General features: G+C 47.8%; 1 protein-coding gene across 1 annotated transcript in view; it reads right to left on the reverse strand.

Moving 5' to 3' along the window:
* FAT2 (FAT atypical cadherin 2) overlaps nucleotides 1-16,235 on the reverse strand; it is a 50,516-nt gene extending 34,281 nt beyond the window's left edge. Inside the window, exons 1-5 of the mRNA XM_075511008.1 lie at nucleotides 12,971-16,235; nucleotides 12,203-12,517; nucleotides 4,491-4,552; nucleotides 3,326-3,637; nucleotides 2,459-2,669 (exon numbers count right to left, since the gene is read on the reverse strand). Coding sequence (XP_075367123.1) covers nucleotides 2,459-2,669; nucleotides 3,326-3,637; nucleotides 4,491-4,552; nucleotides 12,203-12,517; nucleotides 12,971-16,235 — 4,165 coding nt within the window. The remainder of the gene's footprint in view (nucleotides 1-2,458; nucleotides 2,670-3,325; nucleotides 3,638-4,490; nucleotides 4,553-12,202; nucleotides 12,518-12,970) is intronic.
* Between the last annotated feature and the right edge of the window lie 6,956 nt (nucleotides 16,236-23,191).

The raw sequence follows: 23,191 nt of genomic DNA on the forward strand, positions 1-23,191 counted from the left end.
GGATAAGGGAGAGATGAGAACAAGAAATGGGGAAGCAGTTACGTTAGATTTCTCTCTGGAGCAAACTGCAGGTGCCAGCAGCCTCTGCAGGGGAAGGGATTCCAGGAACTGCCTGGAGATCCAAAGGATGAGGATTTCCCTTCCAGACACCATACACAAACCACACAAGGAGTTCACGCCCAGCCACAGATATGTGGCAGGCCAGGTGATATATCTTGAATGGGGATGTGTAGTCATTCACTCTAGCTGTACCTCTTTGGCCACAGCTAGATTGGGGACAGTGCGATAGGTGAGGTTTCCCCCAAATCTGGAAACTCAATACAAAATGTGCTAGATGGACACAGGAGCCAGGGAGGACATGGAGAAGCTGGACAAAGAGGTAGTCACAGATGGTGACAAAGGAGTACAAAAGGAAAGGTGAGGAGAATTAGAGAAAATGAGGAGGACGAGAGAAGGCAAAAGGATGCACATATGCATATGATGTCCTGGCTAGATTTGCAACGGGCACATTTGAGCATTGATTTATTTGCACAAGGTCTCCAGCTATGCAGCACCACAGGCTTAGCATGGACCAAGGACCTGCAGGGCTGAACAATGCTCTTGCTGGCTTCCAATTCAAGGTCACACTGTGGGCATATCAGCGATGGTCTTCTTTGCCACAGTTGGGAGCCTGTGAGCTACCTGAAGAAGTCCAATACTTGAACAGTTGGGGAGGCAGACGGTGCTTCCAGGGTGAGCAGAGCCTGTTGCCTCCAACCCAGATGGCTGCGTAGTGCAGGGAACCACAGGCCTGAGCAGCTCAGCAGCAGAAGGCTGTCCCTCACGCTATTGCTGTTCAGCTCCTTTCTCATGCCTCACTTGCTGGTGGCCTGTTAGTTCTCTATTGCATGTGAGACACTGCTACGCTGTTCAGAGATATGGAGAGGTAGAAGCAATTTTCTGCGATTTTCCCAAGTCTCAACTTCTCCCTTCCTGGCTACTGGATGCTCTGGATTCTGCTTTATTCTCTTACCAGCAGGGAAAATCTTGGCCGGTTGTTAAATTATACATCTTCCCTTGCGGGAGAAATGCAGTGGTTGCCAGCCATCTGGACCACCATTTTCCTGCTGGGAAGGAGACAGAAAGAAGCAGAGATAGAGGAAAAGAGAGACCCATGGATGCCTTTCCCTGAGAAAAGACAGAAGGGCTCCCTTTGCACGATGCCAAAGGGAAAGAGGAAGCCCAGGAAAGGAAAGAGATGAAGAAAGATGCTGCTTTGTCGGAGTTTTTGCAAACACCATCAACCTCAGTGACAGAGCCTTTGTGGACTGGGAAAGTTTTTGAATGAGGTGCTGAAGGCTCCTGGATCTCTGCATCACCCTCTTGGTAGCCAGCTACCATGATGCTTTGCTTCGCTAGCAGGGAAAATGAAATCCTGTCCTCTTCCACCAGTATAGAAACCAAGAGAGCCCTGAGTAGCGCTTGGAGCACTAGGAGCTGGCAAAGATGAGGTCAAGCATACAGGCAAGCACTCAGCAGGGAAATGATGGGATAACATTCAGAGGAATGTACCGTTAATTCTGCAAACCCAGGCAGACATTACTAATGCCAGATAAGCCTTGCACTGATATTGTCTGCTCCTTGTAGTGTTGTATCTCTTGTTGCTTAATTGTATTTATACACCATTATCCCGGCCCTAACATAGTAAGGGGAAAAACTATTCACTCGCCCAATGAAGGCTTTCTCTGACAAGGGCAAGCCCTGCAGGCAGTGTCAGGGAAAGGCTGTGCAAGACAGATTGGGGAACCACTTTGAAACACCAAATTACATGAGCACAATTGGCCCTCGTTCATAGGACCAGTTCTGCACACGCGCTGCCTGATGAGTCCCCTGGGGTGACAGCCCACATCCCCTGTGCCCTAGCATCGTGTTTCTTAGAGGAGGCCCTACAGCTTCTTGACATTGCATGTCTAAGTAAGTAATCCCTGGGATGCCTTGAGGTGGAAGGGAGAGCCCTACCAGTTAGGTCAGACCAGCTCTTTGAGGAATCCTTCCCTCTCGGCTCCCTGTCGAGACTATGGGCTCAGCAGGGAGGGAGAGACTGGGGGTGTCTGCAAGACCCAGGCAGACACCTGGATCCTCGCAGGCTGTCTTACCACAACCAGCAGTGTCACTCAGTTCCCAGGAGGAGCTGGGACTGGCATGCCCTGCCTTTCATGTGACATTGGAGAACACCTCAAACACTGGCAAGTCCCAGAATGTCATTAAAAAAGTGTGTTAGATAATTGCACTTGGCACTGGAGCCCTTCGGACGGGCAGCTTTGTCTATGGCTGTTTAAGCCTTTCGGTGTCTGTGAGAAAGCTTTCCCTGTAGCTCACAGACAACTTCATTAGCTCAGGCATGCGAGTGCTGAAATCCAAGGGAGCTGGGGCAAACGCTCCCAGACACTGCTGCCCTGGCTTAATTTCTGTGTCTCACCTGTGATATTAAACCACACTTGGTTGGGGCCCATTTCAGTGCTGATCACTCCCACCATATGGTTTACAGGATCTGTTTCCATCACGGCAAAGTTAAAATGGGGTTCATCGAAAGCTAGTGGCTCCGAGGAAGGGCCAGGCCGGGCGACCCAGCTGATGTGAAGCCGTACATGGGAGGAAAGCGGTGGGCTGCCGCCATCTGTTGCCTTGACCTGCCGGGAAATGCACATGCAGTCATGGAGAAGACTGGTTTAGCCCATGGGAGCCCCATGGGAAGCTGCTTCTCCCACTCACCAGGAGTTTCAGGTCTGAGTGTGCCCAAAATCCCACAAAACAAATCTTGACCCAGTGGCCTGTGCTCTGGCTGCTTCCAGGGTAGAGCTGTGCAACCCAAATTCCTCTTGACCATCAAGCAAATCTGCCAAGCTCAATCCACAGCAGAGACCTGGATCACAAGCCTCATTGCAAGGACCCACAGAGTGTGGGAGAGCTTTAAACCTATATCCACGCCCCATGGCCTGATCAGACTGCCAAATGGAGGCACTGCTGAAACCCAAAGACTGTTCAGGTTCAGGTCCACATCCATATGGGATCGTGGATCACTGTTTTCTTCTCTGAGAGTGGGTTGGACAGTTAATTTTAAATTTATCCTCCATTTTTAATAGCTTCTTACCATCTGCATTTCCCATCATTCCCTCCCAGTTTCTCTCCCTGTAACCCAAGTCTGTCTCATTTAAGCTCTTCTCCCACTGCTGCATTTTCTCCATCTCTTTCCTTCTTTTATCTTTTCTGTTTCTGCAGCCTTTCCTCTCTTTCCCTCTCCACCCATCTCTTCCCATTGGCTCTCTCTGTTTCCCTCTCCTCTCACCGTGAGTATGTTGTATTCGGAGGCAGGAAAAGCTTTCCTGGAGAACACCATGCCGGTTGTGGGGTTGATGGTGAATATCCCTTCCTCCTCCTCCTCGATAGTGTAGGTGATCTGGCTGTTCTGGCCCTGGTCACGGTCCGAAGCGATCAGCCTGTAGACTGGCAGTGGCGTCTCTGAGGCATCTCTCTCGGGGAGCGGCACCATGATGAGCTTGTGGGGGAAACTGGGAGGACTGTCGTTGGCATCCAGGACTTGTATCACAACTCTGCTGGTGGACTTCAGGGCTGGCTCTCCATTGTCGGAAACAGCCACCTGCCAGCAAGCAAAGGGAGTAGGTGACAGAGCTCTTTGTCGTGACCTAGGACATGAGCAGCCAGCCTTCATCCTGATGGGCAATGACTAAACTAGGGTTTTTGTGTGGATCTGCATTTGTATCTCAACGTTTTCAGAGTCATTGCTCCTCTCCGCAGGGTAAAATCTGGAGACTGTAGCTGGCACTGTGCAAGGCTCGTGTGTACACAGGGAGATGCGTCTGCAGGGCTCCTGCTTGCCGTTGCTCTGGGCAGTGGGTCAGATTGGTCATTAGGGGTCACACATCTGAAAATGCTTGTATTGCAATGGCTTGGAAAGTTATCACCCATCCTCACTTGGCTGTGCCTGTGCATGCTCCCAGCATGTTGCATTGCAGAGAGAAATGTATTATCCTCAGTCCTGATAGACTGAATATCCTGATAGACTGAAACACCTCAAGACCCCTCTAATGTAAATACGCATATCTCAGAGCAGCTAAGGAAGGGGGCCGGTAACACAAAGCTACACAGCAATGTCTGATACAATGAAATAAATGAGGGTAGATTTCTCTGGCTTGCTCTTTCCCCCATAACTTATTATCCACCCTGCTAAAGGACAATTCCAGTCCTCTTCCTGCATTCCCACAGCTTCCAGAACAGGCCTTTTGCTCCAGTCTTCAGTAAGGAAATAATAAACCCCACAGTACTGCTGCAGCTGTCTCTTAGGGCAACACACACCATTTAATTAAGTTTCCCAGCAGTTGGGAGCTGATGGGATGAGATTCCTTCTCTGTGCTCCAACTTGCAAGAAAAGCTCTTTGAGGAGTTAATACACTTGTAGGTAAATAAAGCTAATTACAATCATCATTACCCACCTCTAGGATATGTTCAGCCTTGTATTCTCGATCCAGCTGCCGTGAAGTTGTAGAAATCAGACCTGCCAAGAAAGAAACCCTTTGAGCTCCAAGACTCAGCGTCCGAGGAAAGCCAGGGCTGATCAAATCCCTGCGTGCCCCACATCAGCCTGCCTGCTCATCCTGTTTCAGGTTTCTTTTGTGATCAGAGGAGAAAGACAGATCTCCCCAGAGGGCAAGCTGTCCACTTCCAGCGTGAATCCCTGTGCGGAGGTGCTCTTCTCGCTCCTCTGATTACAGAGATCATGGAGGAGGGGGAAAACCTACCAGATGCCTACATCAGTTGAGGGTTGTCAAGACATTTGGTGAGAAAGGCTGTAGGACCATGAAAACAAAACTTTTCTTATGCCTCTAAGTAAGAAACATTGTGCAAGCGCTGGCACAAGTTTGGCCTCTTAGGAAGTCTCGACTCGTATTTTCCCTGTGCTGAACCTTGGTCTTTGTAATTTACAGTGTTTTGACAAAAGTTTGTCTTCTGTCTTGAGAAATACCCTCTATTCTACCACTAGAACAAATGCATTGAGGCTAAAAATGAGGTACACAGTCAATAATAATGTTGGTATATTATTTAAGCCTTGCTGAGAGACAGGATGAATCCTCTAACAATTGCAAGATTTGAGGGATTTCTAAAAAGTACACACTATTTAACCACAGGGAATAGGTTGGATGCAGGAGGGAGGAATTGTGGCTACAATAAACTAGAGTTTAAATAAAATCATCATAATTGCCTCTTTTTGGCCTGTCAATGACTAAGCTGAGTAGATGCAAGTGTGGAAAGGATGGAGTCGAGGCTTGTGTTTCCACATCTGGTTTGATAATAGTCCTTATCAAGTGCCTTGACTCTCCACCTTTGGGGAGAAGCAGGTCTAGATCATTTTCACAACTGCTTTACAGATGATGGAAATTGTATATATAATTCATGATTTTCTGACAGTCATCAAGTCCAACACCTGTGAGTGTTTTTGTCCGTTCCCTGCAGCCCCTGCTCCCAGCGGTCGCTGTTATCATGGTGTTTATTCCTCATAAAGAGAAGTCCTGCTTCCTCGCACAAACGAAAGGCAGGGTGAATTTTCCTGACCACCCCAAGCAGTGATACAGGCTCATGTTACTCTGGGAAATGCTGTGCACAGGAGGCACCGTGCATTTGCAGCGGTGTGAGCACGTGCCCTTGTGCATCCTGAAAGACTTGTAAACCAGAGTTGCGTGAACCCATCTCAACTCTCATTTCTGGTCCAAAGCCAAAAAGTTTTAATTAATCGTATTGTTTTAAATTGTATCATACTTTGGTGTATTGCCATCTAAGCATGACAGGCAGGAGAACATTTCAAACGGCTGCAGGAAACACTGGGCAGCTGAAGGAGGGAGCAAGGAGCAGCTGCTTGGAACAAGACTATTGTTAACCGTTTCCACTTGTTCTCTGGGATTATTCATATTTGGCACCAGCCGCTGCACTAAACATTTATTTGATGCCTTTACAATCATAAATCAACACTCCTTAATGTTTTATGACAAGATGATTTGAAAGACTCTGTTTGCATGTATGTCATGGATTTTTTTTCTTCTCCCTAATCTTCCTTTTGACATCTCAGCAGGTGAAGAGGACTCAGCAGTGGCCTGAGAGCACACTGGCTGAGGAGCTTTTGAAGATCTCCCAAGCTTGTGGGACGCTGTAGGGCTCCAATAGCAGCAAAACTCTTGATATACGTGCAAATGCTCTCTTAATGGGGGCCTAAAGAAGGAATTGCAGCAGCGGTTCACTGACGCTCCTGTCCACATTACCAATAGGTTGGCTAGGACAGGGGAGCAAAGCCTAAAACTCCACTACCTCAGGGGGTGGTTCGTAATTTTGGCCTAACAAGCCCACGGGACACATAGCTCGATATTCACAACAGAGCCACCCAATACCTGTGTGCACATTGGGGATATTTCTAGTCTATCGGATTGCAAAATTCTGTTGCAACAGACGAATACCTTGTTTGCACTTGATTACTGCATGCCAGCTGATGGAAGGTAACTTAAACCACTCTGAAGTGATTATTTGGATTTGCCTGGCCACACCCTGAAATTCTTTCATGACCTAATGATAAAAATGAAAGAAAACAGGATCATAGCTGAGCTTTCTAGAGCTGGAGAAGAAGGGCTGTAGTGAAGGCAGATGAACTGGAACTTAATGACTATCTTAAATGTCTGTACCACTGAAGATGCTCAGATCTCCTGGGGAGTAAGAGCTGACTCTACTCTCTATCACAGACCTGTACCATATCCCAGCTGGGAGTCTTACCAGATGGCATTTTTGGGTTTAGCTTCATATCTGTTGAGCCACAAGTCAAAGGGTTGGCTTCTCCTTCTGACCCCAGGCAAACTCCCTCTGTCCCTTTCCCTGTGCCCAATCGCGGCTCCCAGTTCCCCTCTCCAGAGCCAGTTACCACTCTGCCTTGAGATCAGAAAGCTCTTGTGGTTAACGGTTAATCACTCTAATTCCCCTATGGAGCCATGGTGCTGTGTGGCTGCCAAGATGCACAAAGTGCCAGCAGTGTTCACACGGCAGCTGAGCACCCAGAGACAGGGAGACGGGGATCAGACGTGGTGCTCGAGAGAAGCCAACTGGAATTAATGCATATTTTTATTTGTTGCTACTTGGTTATACACCCTGTGAAGCCAGAGGGCTAAAATGGAAGTGGAAACTGTTATTAAAGGGGAACTGCCGTCAGCTTTCGTGGCCTGGGGAAACAGTTCCTCGGTTCTTTCTGCTGCCACCTACAAGGACCTGGGAAGTGCACGTTTAGTTTTTAATGAGAGTGTTTTGTGTGTGGATGTGCACATGTGCAAGTTATCAGTGCAGTCCCTGCCCCTCTGGAAAACACCAGCTAGCCCGTCCCACAGGACTTGGAATTGAGTGGGTGTCCTTCGTTTTTTTCTAGTATGTGGCCCTGAAGGTTTCTCCTGAGTCCTAGAGACTGAACAAAACTGTCAAAGGTCCTAATTGCACTTGGTCAATTAGCCAAGCTCTGCATTCACCTGAAGGTCCAGAAACTATCCCTTCTGTTGCTTGCATACAGACAGGCACAAGCTCTGCTCTTGCAGCCTATCTACACACAGCAATGGGAAAAGATTGTCTGTAATTCTCCCGCTCGCTGCCTGCAAAGGGGAGAGAGGAAAGCTGGTCGTGTTGGAACAGGAGCAGCAGAATTAACAGTGCATTGTTGTCAGGGAACAAAAAATAATAATAACTTCTGCTGGCAAGAGCAGGGCTGGGGTGGAGGTTGCTGGCCCCCTTCCCTCGCTGCAGGGAAGAAAATCTAAGATAGTCAAAATAGCCAGAATCAGGTTTGCAGGTATTGGGGCTTTCACAAGAGCCTGAGAGGGGAAGAAGTTTTTCTCCTGAAATCCTCTTTCTGTTGTCTCACTGTTGCTTCCATTTCACCTTCTCTTCTCTCTTCTCCTCGTCCTACCACCTCCCCTCTTGTTCTGACCCTGCTTTGCACTACTCCGTGCTCAGCTGGAGCCTGTGGTATGTTGGCTCGGGGAGCAGCAGTGCAACCATCCCTCAGGTTTAAAGAACAGGCTGTGTCTGGATGTCCTTCCATGCAGAGAAATGCTGGGAACCACAGGCATCCTGGGGAAGCCCGTGGACTCTGACACAGCAGGAGAAGGATCAGAAGAACAAGCACTTGGTAAGGGCTGGAGATGAATAGTCCAAGGTAAAAGGATTCTCCAAACAGCCTTTCAGCTGGATGAAAGGCTTCATCCTGAGTCTTCCTGCCACAGCCTCCCAGTTCCTCACGGTCCTGTCTGGACTGGAACCCCCTTCACACCAGGGACTGCAAACCCTGCACAAAACAAGCTGAAAACCTTTCCAGCAAAAGAATACCCCAAACCCTACTATCTGCCCATCTCTCCATGTATCTACCTATCTCTTCTCCCACAAACACTGCTCTGCACCAGCTGCCAGGCTGGGCTGGAGAGATTCCATCGCCGATGGCAGAAAGCTTTCATCTCACTGCACAGTTTTATTCCCTTTTCTCATTAGCCTTTCATTTATTTTCCCTCTTTTTTCCTCCACCCTCTTTAGGGAACTGAGAGCTGGAAGAGCTTAGAGCCCTTCTGTGGTAGTTCAGGGATGCTGGAGGAGCCAAGCCCTGCCAAGGGACAGTTATCACCGCCATTCCTGTCTCCTTGCAAGGCCTCAGGAGGAAAAGTCAAGGGGCCTTGCTGGGTATGTCTCCACTGGCCAACCCACCCCTGCGTCAAGATACTGGATCAAACGCAGAACAAGCCAGCTCCGGGACCAGAAATAGGTTACTTGCAATAGTGTGGCACTGTGCCCTGAATAATTATTCCCGGCTATTCCGCAGGGTTATTCTGGGTGTAGACGTGTCTGTTGTAACAGTAAATCAGGACCTTAATTCCTATTAGCACACAGGATGAGAACAAGTTTCCTCTTCTCCTTCTGCCAAGGGGCTCCTACCAGGAGCACCCTGCCTAGGAGAAACCCAGACTGACCTCTTGTGCTCTGGCTTATTTCAGTGCCAATATGACTTTTTTATTCTTTGATGGCAGTGAGGGATAGAAGAGAAGAGGTCTCGATCACAGTCTTCTCCACATGTAGGAGGCTCCCTTCTCAACCGAGTGCTGGAGGAACTCCTGACACATGCAGATTATCCTGTCCTTCGCTCAAATCATGTGACTAAAAGCAGCAGCCTCTGTGGTTTCCTCTTGAAACTTCAATGTTTATCATTGCATAATGTGACAGAGATTCAGCTTCATCACAGATAAGCAGCTCTGCCTACTCAAACTCTTTCACTGTCATAGCATTTGGAATTGACCACGGAAGGAGTATTGGCAACCTGGATCATGTAGATCTCTGGCATTTCAAGAACTAAAATATTTCTGCATCTTTTTGTGATCGTTTCCTTTAGACAGTGAAAGAAGAAATGCATTTGTGCATTTGAAAAACAAAGGACATGTCCTAACTAAAAATCTAGAATAAGCCTCAGTGGTCTAGTAGCACTACAGTGCTCAGATACTTGCAGTGCTTTCTCTATTCTCCCATTCAAATGTAAGTCATGTGATTTGCCCAGGTGGCCAAGAAGACCAATAGCATGCTGGCTTGTATGAGGAATAGCGTGGCCAGCAGGACTAGGGCATTGATCGTGCCCCTGTACTCGGCACTGGTGAGGCCACACCTCGAATACTGTGTTCAGTGTTGGGCCCCCCACTCCAAGAGAGACATTGAGGGGCTGGAGCGTGTCCAGAGAAGGGCAACGGAGCTGGGGAAGGGTCTGGAGCACAAGGCTGATGGGGAGCGGCTGAGGGAACTGGGGTTGTTTAGCCTGGAGAAAAGGAGGCTGAGGGGAGACCTTATCGCTCTCTACAACTGCCTGAAAGGAGGTTGTAGAGAGGTGGGGGTCGGTCTCTTCTCCCACGTAACAAGTGATGGGACAAGAGGAAATGGCCTCAAGTTGCGCCAGGGGAGGTTTAGACTGGATATTAGGAAATTTTTCTTCACTGAAAGGGTTATCAAGCATTGGAACAGGCTGCCCAGGGAAGTGGTTGAGTCCCCATCCCTGGAGGTATTTAAAAGCCGTTTGGATGAGGTGCTTAGGGACATGGTGTAGTGGTGGTCTTGGCAGTGTTAGGTTTACGGTTGGACTCGATGATCTCAAAGGTCTTTTCCAACCTATACGATTCTGTGATTCTGTGATTCTGTGAATACAACCCTGCACTGATGTGAATGACCAGGAACTGAAAGACCAGCAGTTCATCTTCCAATGCTGCACTACCAGGCTGAGACCAAAGATTGTATTTTTATTCTACTTTATGGAGCAACTATCATGGCCTCCTCTGCAGAATGAAAATATCACAGGGTTTCCAATAAGCTGCCTACACCCCTGAAATTTAGACAAGCTGTGATATTCCTTCTGACAGTAGTAGCAGATGACTTCTCTTTAGATACTGTAAGCATGAGGATATAAACTGCTCAGTTTATGCCAATGTTTGCAGGTAATTATTTATTCTTTTGGGTGACATGCAAGTAAAACAACGGATTACTGAATCCTCATCAGGCTTGGAAGCAGGTCCTTAAACAACCTCCAAGCTCAGGGTTTAAAGAAGAGACCTCCAGCAACTGTCCAAGAGATAAGATCAGCTCATGAGTTTCTTACAGGACTGACAAACTTATCACTCTTCACATGCAAATCACCTGACTGTAGAGAGAGATGGATAGGAGATGACTCATAGCCGAGAGAGCTTTTTTTGTCTAAGATGGGAATTAAAGGGTTGGCTTTGAGGTGAGGTGTCTCATTAGCAAATGTTCAGATTTTGCTAGTGTTGCTTGTTTTACCATAAAACACAGCAGCCTTGGAGAATGGCTTTGTAGGGCTGCACTCACACTGGGGTTTGCCTGCAGCATGGAGAAGGCTGAATTTGCTGCAGGGTACATGGGTGCAAGCTGGAGCTCAGCAGATGAGGGGAGCTAGCCTGCTGTCCTGATAGCCGTTTCTGGTCCACATCCCATTGAAAAGGCAGTGGTCTTCTAAAACAGGGCCTCTGAAGGCACCTCTCCATGGAGATCAGCATTTGTGCAAGCTGTCCATGGGGCTGAGTTGTGCATAGTCATTTGGACTATGTGGGAAACTTGGATGCAGAGCAATGCCCTGACCTGGCTAAAAAGCTTCTGAGAGTGGAGGTAGTTACAACTAGGGGTAGCAGTGGTCAGAGTTAGCTGACATCTCCAAGTGTGTCTACATGCTGCCAAGTACAGACACCCTATGAATCTCTTGCAACCAGAAGGATTTCAGTGTAACGATTTCTTTCTAAACACCCCCCTCCTAGCCAGCTGTAGAGGACTGCCAGATAGCCATTACACCACAGGTAACACCTAATTGAGAGCTGCACTAGCTTTTTTCAATACATTCAGCTCCTTTCTCGTCTGAGAGCAGGCTTCTATCCCGCTGCAGTAGGTGAACTGCTTTTATCATCCGCAGGAGATCAAAGCCATGCAATTAATCCGCTCCCATACGCAGGCTCTGTGCCCTCCCTTCTCTCTTCTCCCAGGAGCTGATGGAGTGAAGGGCTCGGCACAGTTTTCCTTGCCAGACTGGCCCAATGTCAGCTTTGCTGGGATAGTTTGAGGAAGCTGTTTACACAAAACATCAGCGAGTTTTTGATGGCTCTGAAAGATCTGGTAATTAATCCTCAGATGAAAGATACAGTCTAGGAAGATGGCAGAAGAGGCTTACTACGCTTACTACATAAATAGTGCCGGAGAACGGGTGGAGCCTTTAAATGCAGTGGGATTCATTTTTATTAATCCTGCCTTGGTCTGTCTCAGGAACAGATAGTCACCTCCAGAAGGGTGTTTCCTGGCTCAGGCTGTACAATAGGGCAGTTGTTTATAAGGGGGAGGATTAAAAGCAACTGTTTGGTTCTGTTTAGGGCTTTGAAAGTAGCACATTTGTGTCATTCTAAGAACCATCTGGATGCAAATAGCAGCCCTCAGGTTGAGGGTTTCAATCCTTAGCCTCCCCACACAGTGTATTTGGAGACTGGGACTTTTGCTGCAGAAGGAAGGTGTGACAAAGGCAGCTGTGTGGGCTGTTTATATTGAATATGTAACATCCTCTGGGCACTTGGAAGCCTCAAAAACAGATGCTGAGTTGGGTCAGTCTTACCTGTAATGAGGTTAATGGTGAAGAGTCCTTGAGGATTTCCAGTCAGGATGTGAAAAGTCAGTTTTCCCTCTGAGCTAGAGTCTGGATCTAAGGCATCAAGCTGAAGGACAGATGTGTTTGGTGGGGAATTCTCCATCACAGAGGCATAGAAGACAGGTCTGGACATCTGAGGTGGGTTGTCATTGGTATCGGTGACTTCAATATAAATTTCAGTCACAGAAGACAGAGGAATTGTTCCCAGGTCAAGAGCTAGCACTGTCAGCCAGTAGTGAGACGTTACTTCTCGGTCAAGTGGTCCTATGGTCCGGATGGTGCCTAGAAGAATGACAGAAAGTGCTTGTGAGGGATTTAAGGAACTCAGACCACTTTGTCCTTAATGCCAGACCAGTCTGTGTCTCTAGTCTCCTTTCTGGTCTTTGCTGCAGATATGAACTGTGGCACCAACCTTGTATGGCTGTGAGATTGTGTGGAAGGTGAGGGCTTGCTTGTGCTGAGGGTAATTTGGCACACAAGTGAAAGGGAAGACCTTGGTATTTTGGGGGGGACAGACACTGATTTTCCATTATTATAAGGAGACAAACCCTGCTTGCTCCTCCCCAGATACAGGGATGCACATTGTACATCCCTGCACAAGCAAGAAAGATTTGAATGCACGGAACTTTGTAACTAGAGAGAATATAGAAATGTCCTATTGGGTCGAAAAGTCAGGCTAAACACAGCATGCAGTTTAAGCCTTTAAGGTACACCATTAAACTAAGCTGTCATTACCTGTGTCCTTTTCAATGCGGAAGACGGACAGGCCAGTGCCCTCTCGGAGGAAGTATTGAACCTCTCCATCTTTCCCCTTATCAATATCTTTTGCTGTGACCATCATCACTGATGTGCCCTCAGGGCTGTTCTCCTGCACCCAGCCTTTGAAGACAAAGGAGGCAAAGCGTGGTGGGTGCAAGTTCTCGTTGACATCAAGGATGTTCACTTCCAGGTGGCAGAGGGAAGAACGAGAGAAGGGCTTCCCACCGTCACTGACCTGCACGGTTAGATTGTAAGAGTCCTTCTTCTCATAGTCCAGCTCCTTCTCTAACCGGACTGCCCCGGTCAGCTTATCCACATGAAACACCATCTCCTCATCATTAATGAGGCTGTATCTCACCTCACCCCCAGAGCCGGCATCTGGGTCAAAAGCCTCCAGAAACAGGAGAATGGTTCCCACGGGCAGGTCTTCTGGGACCTTCACACTGTTGAGGGCTGGGAGGCATTGTGGGGTGTTGTCATTTACATCCTCCAGAGTCACAATGAGATCTGTAACGGAGAACAGCTGGTAGCCTGTTTTGGGCTGGTCCCTAGCTTCTATTTTCAGCACATAGCAAGGCCACAATTCTCTATCCAGGGCACCTGTAACTGTCACTTCTCCAGTGATGCTGTTAATGGTAAACTTATCAGTGGGGGTTAGGAAAGAATATTTTATTCTCCCGTTGTCATCTGTATCAGCATCTTCTGCTTTCAGCTGAGCTATTGTTGTCCCTGTTGCGACGTGTTCTGGTATCGTCACCCAGTAGGCACCTTGTGGGAATTTAGGAGTGTTATCATTGGTATCCAACACATTCACAGCCAAGAGCTTCCAAGCTGATTTTTGTGGTGTGCCAAGATCGTACACAGTAATGTTAAGAATGTAGAAGCTGGTTCGTTCATGATCTAGAGGAGAAAGGACTTGAAGGAGACCCAGTTCCAGGTCAATGGTAAAGCAACTGTCATCATTTCCATCTGAGATCACATAGACCAATTTCCCATTAAAACCAGTATCAGGATCAATAGCTGAAAGGTCAGCAATAGTTGAGTTGATGGGAACAGTCTCTATGATATCAATAGATCGTGGAAAGCTGTCATCAAACTTTGGAGCATTATGGTTTATAAGGTGCAAATTCAGAGATGTTTCATCATCCTGCCCATGGCCTTGAGACTGAGACTCAATGGAGTGTATGATAGTTTCTGTCAGTTGTTTCAAGACTCCTGTTTCCTCACACTGCATTCTGACGGGGAGACCTTGGCTGACCACAGTGATATTTACAGATGTTGGCAAAGCATAGTTCTCTCCATCTGTTGCAGTTATTTTCAAAGAGTAGAAAAGTGGCTGTTCAGAAGGAAGATCTCGCAGAGATATTCTGAGGGATATTACTCCAGAGATGGGATTCAGTTCAAAATGCTGTAACTCATTGCCAGACTTGATTTCATATTTGATATGCTGCAGCTCATCGCTGTCAATTGCAGAGACTGTGGCCACAGGGTTCCCAACAGGAAAGTCCCGTGGGATGGTGCCACTGCAGCTTGCCTTCTCAAACACAGGAGCATTGTCATTGACATTGCTCAGCATGAGAGAGACGTACACCTCCGTTTCATGGCGGAAAGGTGAGCCCCAATCTGATGCCCACACTCGCAGATGATACCATCTCTGCATCAACTCATAGTCCATTGACTTGGAGGTGGAAATGATGCCAGAATAGGGGTCAATGACAAAAGGAACCAATTTCTGGTTGGCTATGGTGTAGGTGACAAAGCCATTGTCTCCTTCATCTTCATCTGTAGCCCTTACTGTTAAGACACTAGTACCAGGAGGAACATTTTCATCAAAGGCCCCGCGGTATGAAGACTGACTAAAACTTGGAGCATGATTGTTGCAGTCGGTGATGTCAATGACAACAGTTGTGGATATGTGACTGTTAACGGTTGTAACTTCAAGTTCAAAATGAGACTGCTCATGGAAGTCCATTGCTCTGACTGTAGTTATCAGTCCAGTATGAGGATTGATTTTAAAGCTTGTGCTGTCAGGAGTAGGTCTCAAAATATATTTAAGATTTGGGAAGACTGGTGTGATCTTCACCATAACAACTTGGCTTCCAGCTGGGGAAAATTCACTGAGCTGGACCCGGTACACTTCTTTCTCAAATCTGGCAGAGACATACTTGGAGGGAGGTATATGGATAACTCTAATAGGAGACAACAGTGGTGGCTTGCTCTTGTCCTTGGCTTGCAGACTGAGGTTGAAACCAAATGGGTAAAGTAGCCAGTTGACCTCTTTGGTTGACACAATCATGAACTCGGTGCTCCCAAAGTAGGATTTGATGGCTTTGAAATGTCTTCCTGGATCTCCATCCACAAAGTCAACCGAATCTATCCCTGCTTCTGAGTCACCACTTTCTACAGACAGAGTTGCATAGAGAAAGTCTTCGGCTGAGTCAGGTGCTGTCACCTTCACCGAGGAGATAGAGGGGGGTTTCCTGGCAGAGGGCTCCACTTGGATCATGAGACTAGCGAGGTTCCCAAAGCCATTCCCCTCCGTGATCTTTCTCATTCTGTCCACAGCCAAAACTTGCAGATGGTGCCTGCCTCGATGGGTGCTGTTCAGCCTACCTGTGGTCATAACTGCTCCCGTGGTGGGGTGGACGGTGAATAGGTCAGACTTGGTGTTGAGGGCATAGTAGAATTCGGCGTTCTGGCCGGCGTCAGCGTCTGTGGCACTGAGTGTGCTGACCACCGTTTTCAGCGGAATGTCTTCTCTTATGGACACTTTGTAGGAGGGGGGTGAAAAGAGAGGTTTCAAGTCATTTCTGTCCAGAATGTGGATCAAGACTTTGGCCCAGGCTTCATAGGCAGAGGTGCTCTCTGTGGCCTTGATTATTAGCATATAACTGTCTTTGACCTCCCGGTTTAAAAGTGCTGTGTTGCTGCTCCTGGTTCTTATTCTCAAGAAGCAGAAATCCCCGATCACATGCTCCTCTGTTTTAAAGAGACCGGTGTTGTCTCCAGAGGCTATTCTGTATCTGATGTCCCACTCAGGGTCTGTCTTGTAAATACCCATTTTGACATAGCTCTCCACGTAGGTCTTGGGGGCTGAATTCTCATAGATGGTAGCATTGTAGAAGATGTGGGTGAAGTGCAGAGGGGAAGTGTTGCCTTTCTCACAGCTCGCCTTGCGGACCACACAGTGCATCAGGAAAACAGCAAAACTCAGGAAGTGCCTCTTGATAGTGACTTCCATGGTATGGTGTCTCCTTGGGTCCTGCAGGGGTTAAAGGAAGAACAATGGTAATTTTTATTAAGGCCAGTATGTTAGGGGAAAAGTCCCCATGAGCTCAGCCTCACCTCCCTGCTCTCTCTACCCTGACACTTGGTGATGTGACTGTCATCTCAGCTCTTCTTCCCTTGTGTCCCAGTGAGGGGCCTGTCCTCCCACATCCCCATGCTGGCTCAGGCCCGTTCACATTCTCTCCTTCAGTTTTTGCCCTTGTAGAAGGCAAAATGTGAAAAACCATGCAAAATGCTCTGATCAGGCTGGCTTCCTATTCTGCGAATGATCTCTCCCTCCCTTCATTCTGCCTTTTCCCTAGTCAAACAACATATTTGAACTCCCCACCCCCAAACCAAACCTCACCTCTGTTTTGTTTCTCCATCCTCCCTCTCCATCTTAACTTCTCTCTCCACGCAAGTTCTTGCAAAATATTTTCAAGAGGCAATAACAAACTGTGACTTGATGCCTCTGCCCATGGCTTGTCTTCCCTTTCCTCTCCCCTTCCTACAGCAATCTGTTCTCCTTCCCCAGCAGAGATGCCCTGCTATGTTGTGCAAATTCCTTATGAATGGCCAGCTCTACAGCTTTTTGACAGCTTTAGCTCAGGTCCTAGTCAAGTGGTATCTCAGTTATCGCAAAGTTCTTCTAATTCACAAGTCTGACCCTGGCTGCCTCCTCTGCATTGCTTGAAAGAGCAGATTTCTAGCAAGACACTTTGACCATGTCACTTTTAGCCATTGAGTAATCTCTCTGGTTCCTTCCTTCTCACAGCAAAGCCCCAGGGTCAGGATTCCTGCAGAGGATCTGCCATCCATGACCACCCGCCATCAGCTTCCTTCTCTAACAACTCCTGAACATCTGCGGCTCCATGATTTATCTCTGTGAACATGGTGTATCAAAGAAGGAACTGGGGAGCACATATGTGATTAACAAGGCTGTAACTTTATTAGTGAGCTTTGCAAAGCTTGTTAAAGGATCAAGGCCTGTTCTTTTCAAAAGCTAAGTGTGTGCTGCTGTGTGTGCATTTAGGGGTTGAAACCAGGGATAAGCTAAATATAGGTGCATATATTTCCCCTAGATATCCCAGGAGATCTTTATCTAGAACTGTTTCTTCCTCTTTTAAATTTAAATTATATATCAAGTACCTGCCAGTCATTTGGCACATTCCTAATTTAAACAGGGAAGACTTGTTTTTCCAGACAGTTTTTCAGGACTCATCTCTTTAAAAGCAAGCACTAGTTCAATTTATAAGTCAAGTCAAATGTTAGGAACAAATTATCGGAGCCTTACTAACAATGTGTGTCACATTCTCTCACTGAGATAGCTAATTACCAATAAATAAAAAGCTGTAAATTTGATACTCCCTTCAAATCCCTTTTTCCTTGGTAAACAGATGCCAATCATCCAGCAATCTCCCTGCTGTGAGTATTCCTGTTTGAAACAAATAGTCTGAAGCTGAATTGCAGCCTATGTCACTAGGAAGCGAAACTACCAGAATTTGCAGAGAAGCCAACGCTATTTGGATTTGCCATAACTGACAAATTTTAGACTCTTTTTTTTGATGACATCATTTCACTTCTAGGAAATACAACGTAGTTCGAAATGCACAGCAAATGAAAGAAAATCTTGGAGGACACGACTAGGTGATCCAGAAAGGCATGTGGTTCCTTCTGAGAAGTTGAAAACCATGTTCTTAAAAGCTCTGCTTGTTACTTAACAATGCTTAAGAGTTTTGCAGCATGTAGGGACTTGCCTAGAGCTGCTCCCTTCCAACATTTTCAACTGCTGAACCTGGAAAGAAGATGTATGCATGCTGCATGCGCGTGTGCCTACTAGGACTGTGGAGCAGGAAAAGTCATATACAATTCAGAGTAGAATAAGACAACAGAATAAAACAGCAACAAAAACCAGTGCTATTCCATGAACAGCAGAATTAATGAAGCCGATCGCTTTGTATCTGGGCTAATTGACTTTTTAATTGAATTGTACTGAAATGGCAATGTGAACTCATCTCTTATAAGACATCAGAGAACCCACAAGGCAGAGATGTTATGAACTCCACAACCACAAGAAAAGCTGGAGCTAGAGCACATGCCTTCTTGGGCACCAGCAATTCAATATGGGAGGATAACCTTGAGCAAGGAGTGGGTTTTCTGGCGTTTAGCAAGATGCAAATTTTCTTCTGAATCTCTCCTGGAATGTCCTCAACCTTACTCTTGCCTGTAGATTTCCTGATGTCTAAGAGGGCTTCACTTAGGTTGGTGTTTTTTCCTCTGTGGGGGCATTAGCAGGGTTTTACCCCTCTGTCCAGCTAATTATTTTGCAAAACCTGTCACGACCTCATATTTCTGAGAGCTTTGCTCTGAATTACAAGCTGGGCTGAAAGCAATCAATTGGTTCAGCAGTTATTATGAGGGATGAAGAGTAACTATTTCCGCTGGAAATAATCTGAAACATTGAAAGGCACAGCCAAAACTTAGGGAGAATTTTCTAGGAGGCATCACTATCAGCTTTTGAAGTCTAATAGCTTCTCTTTGTGGCAGGACCCATGCCCAAAGCCCCAACATTAGCACAGAGAGCCTGTCGTGTCCCCTGACAGCAACGGCCTGTGCTCTGAAATGTGCTATTTCACCTTTATTACTGCATGTGCATCTGCTTGGACAATAACTATACCAATATTGCTGGGAAAATCCTACCACTGTTTGTGCAGTTCCACGCAAGCCTGTGTTTGCCATCTCTTAGTTTATCCTTCGGTAAAAGAATGAGATGGAGAGGGTTGGTGACACTAGAGTCCTTCAAGAATTGGCCTATTCCAGTTGAGTGTCCTGGGCTCCCAGGAGAGCTCACAACTTCCCACCCCGGGACTGGAAATCATCAGTTACTACTTGTAGCCTGGAGTTTCTTCTTTAGCAGGTCGCACTGGGAAACAATGGCACACTGGATGTTTCTGTTTCTCCAGCATGGTTTTACTGTAAGTTGAAGAGTAATAGGTCTCCGAGGAGATAACTGTGCAGCCCCTGCTCTGTCTGCTGTTTCTGGGATCATTTACACCACATTCACAATGCAAAACCATCCAGAAGTGGGACTGGGACATTTCCAAAGGCTGTGGTGAAGCTCGACAGAAAGATGGGGCACAGTGCTCTGAACAGAGGGCAACTCTGGTTAACTACTGCCTGGCTCAGCTCCAGGGAAAGCCCTATTGAAACCACCCCTGGAAGGTGTCAGTAACGAACTAGCAGAAACAAGGCGGGTTTCTGTCACTCTTGTACTGTGGATGGGAAAGCTGCGTATAATGTGAAAATGGCATAAAATCAATTTACTAGCATTTAAAATGCCAGAGGGAGGTGGGAGCTGGGCTGCCAAGGAGGAGCAGCACTGCCAAGCTCAAGGGTCCTTGCAATGGAGTTCAAGGATCTCCATGTTGAAACTGGGTGAAATCAACTGCGCCCACAACAGATTTTTCCTGTACATTAGGACAAATATTTTTGCTGTTTTTCTGAGCTGTGCTACCCCATGTCCTTGTGCTGACGGTAATTAGTGCACGATCCATGGGACCTGTGGCAAGGGCCATATCCACTTCAGGGCTGCCAGATCAGCGGCAAGCATTAAAGACTTAAACATCCTCACCTGCCTCTGGTCCCTCATCTCATGGGATCTGCTATTTCTACTCCTGAAAGCTCTCTGCTTCTCTCTTTCATGGCTCCCCTGGGCACAGATGCCCTCCTGGAGCTGGTTGCATGCAGGGAGGCAGATGTGCTGGAGAAAGCCCATCGGTGGGATGGAGCGAGGCAGGTAAGGCATACTCCTGACTGAGGGAAATACCAGGACATCATTATGTGGTGATTCAGCCTCCTCTCCTAATTGCCAGGCAAGGACCAGAGAGCCTTGAGGGGCTTTGCCCTCAGCCCTGCAGACGCAAACTCCCCGCAGAGCGAGTAAATGCTCTGTGTATCTCTAATCAGGGTCTAAGCGTGCGTCTAAATTTAACACCTAAATTGTGATCCTCTGTCAAAGACATGCCCAAATCTGTTGGTTTGAAATGAAGGAACATACACAGCCCTGGGGTTCAAAGTGTGTGTGTGGGGAGGCCATGGAGATGGGTGATTTGGGGGATTGGTGCAGGGCACGGCTACTCCGGCTGGCTGGGGCATGGTCTGGGGGGTCCTCCCAGGGGTCTCCTGCGATGTGTGGGCTGCTGTGTTTGTCAGCCATATTGCAGAAAAGTGCTGCAGCCTGCCAGGAAGCAGGTGTGGCCCCAGCCCCACCTTTCAAGCCTCTTCAAGAGGAGCATTTAAAAGCAATAAAAACCCAAAACACAAAAACAAGGCGAGTGCTGAGTGCACCAAGAGCAGCATTCCCCTTGCTGGCTGTGGTGGGGGCTTGGCCCAAAGTTTTGAGATCAGAAGGTTAGAGAAAAATCATCATTTTGATGGGAAAATAAGGACAACTCTTGCCTTATTGCTCTTTTGCCAGCACGCTCCCCAAACTCTCTTCCTCTTTCTTTCTCTCTCACTCCCTCCTCCCCTCATTCGCTTTCCCTTTTTTTCTTCACTACAAGAAGCAGTCTTCCCCCCAGGATAGGTACTGATCAAAACCATCCCCAAGCACGTCAATGTCTTTGGAAGCTACAAGCACTAGGAGCTGGGGGGGAGAAGGGAGATCTGCTTGGTTGTTTGAATAAGCAATGATGGGGCAGTTTAATGGTGGGTCTGAATGTCAGTGGTCACTGGGGAATAGAGATGAGAGCAAAGGAAGCAAATCATATAAGATGGTGTGTACAAGGCTTTGGGAAAGTGAATAGGAGTTGGGACTCTGTCTTCTGCTGGTTTAAGTGGTAGCTGAGCAGAAGGGGTTCAGCTACAGTTAGAGCAATATCCTTACAGCTGTCTGCCAAATAGGATTGGAAAGTCACAGATTAAAAGGTATGCTTCTTGTTCAGGTGTTGAGCCATGTCTGTGAGTTGTTTTGATTCCCAGCACTGAAATAACCCATGTACACCCTGCGTGGGGGCTGGGCTGCTTGGTTAATGTTTGCCGTCTCCTCTGCTGCAGCACTGCTGGTGGGAATTAGATCCTTGTCCATTTGGTGCCTTGCTCAGGTTTGGTGAGTTCCCTGCCGGTCACTCACAAAGCCAGGCCTTTTGAATTCTGTGGGGAGACAGGTATTTTTTTAACTGTTTTCTTGGACTTTAAAAAACAAACCAACCCATGTCTTCCCAAGCCACGGCACAGAGCTGTTCCCATGATCTCAGCAGCATTTCTCTGAATGGGATGCTGAACTCAGGCTAGCGGCTGGTGCTGTCCTTGGGGATCCTGCTCCTGCATTTGCTTGTGCAGAGTCTCCACTTGGTTTTGCCACAAAGCAGAAGAAATGTGTCCTGGAGGTACTACACAAAGCCAGAAAACTAATGAAAAGAGCCCCTGAAGTTACGGTGTTTCCTTCCTCAATGTATCTCGGGGTTTTCCAGTGCTTGTGGATAGTTTTTGAAGGGCTGATGTTCACAGGACCCTGTCTTGCACCAGTCTGCTCGGGTGATCTGTTCGTGTGGGTACAACTTTTTGCTGGACTTGCAGATTCCACCAGGGCCCAGCTGGGCTGTTCCTTCCTCATCTCATCTTTCCAATCTCCAAATGACTTGGATAGACCTTTGGAAATTATTTCCAGATTGCTAGACAGCCTGGAGCAAGGTGGCTGATCGTTTAAAACCTGGTGCGCATGCCTTTCACAACCGAGGTCTACCCTTGCTCAGAGTGACCTGTGAAATGCTGCTCCTGTCACGCAGCGAGTGGCCGGTGGGCAGTGCCCAGACCCTGTGCCATAACGATTTCATGGTTCAGCTCTGTTCCTGGTGATAAAGCGGCTGCGTGCTGACAGGGTGGGCTGTACCAGGGGCTGCTGAGCCATAAAGCCATAGAAAGCCATGGCATTAATGAGTGTAATGCTGGTGTGTGGAACAATGACTCTTGCTTGGACCACCCGGCATGGCAGGAGGTCACACACAAGTCCTTGAGCAGCATGGATACAGTCCTACAAGCACCACGGAGATACTCATCCCATCATCTGCTAGCTGGGCCAGACCGGTGCTTTAACCCTGGGGAGCTTGGACTGGCAGCCTCTAAGGGGTGTTGGAGGAACAAAGACTCTCTTGAAGGAGTTTGGGGGAAGCCTGTGAGTCACCGACTTGTGTGGGGCAAGCTAGGCCCCAGGTTGGTAGACTGGGCATGGTGCTGGGACACCCTTTTTCTCTAGTCAGGCTGCATTGCTGCAGGGGTTGGTAAAAAATGCTTCGTTCTGAGACAGCGCTGCCTTCCCTGGGTCTAGTCTGCTGCAACCAGTGGACCTGCGAGGGGTCCTGCTAGGACCACTGTTTTTTAGGGCTGACAGTGAGAGCATGGTGGGACAGTGTCTGTGGAGCAGTGAAGGCAGATGTGCAAGACATGGGTTAGTTGCGCAGGAGAGGAGAGAGCGGGGTGGCCTTCCACAGGGGAAGGGCAGCTGGGAAGTGTTTAGTTACTCTGATGTCCAACTCCTCCTTCCCCCATACAGCTGAAGGCTTTTGCCACCTTTGTCACCATGCCAGTTGTTCACAAGTTGAATGCTCAGATCCAGACTGGCTCTAAAGGCACCTTCCTCCATGACATCTTACTGTGGCCTCCCCCAGCCAGCCGCTCACCTCCAGTGCTGACCCCCTTCCCCCTTGGACATCTTGCTCATTTCCCCATCCTCATGGCTTTGGCTGTGCCCTGCTGCTCTACCTGCTGCCCTGGTTTGCTCTTCCACGGGAGCAAGCAAGCGCTACATGTCTTTGCCTCCAAGCCATCCTCTGTCCATGAGCAAGGCATCACCTTGTACGTGAAGCTGAAAGCTTTCTATTGTCACCTTCCCATCTGCGATGTGCGTTTCTGTCCAGTGCTCTTTGAGGAACC

This window comes from Mycteria americana, chromosome 8, assembly GCF_035582795.1.
Source record: "Mycteria americana isolate JAX WOST 10 ecotype Jacksonville Zoo and Gardens chromosome 8, USCA_MyAme_1.0, whole genome shotgun sequence".
Classification (NCBI taxonomy): Eukaryota; Metazoa; Chordata; class Aves; order Ciconiiformes; family Ciconiidae; genus Mycteria; species Mycteria americana.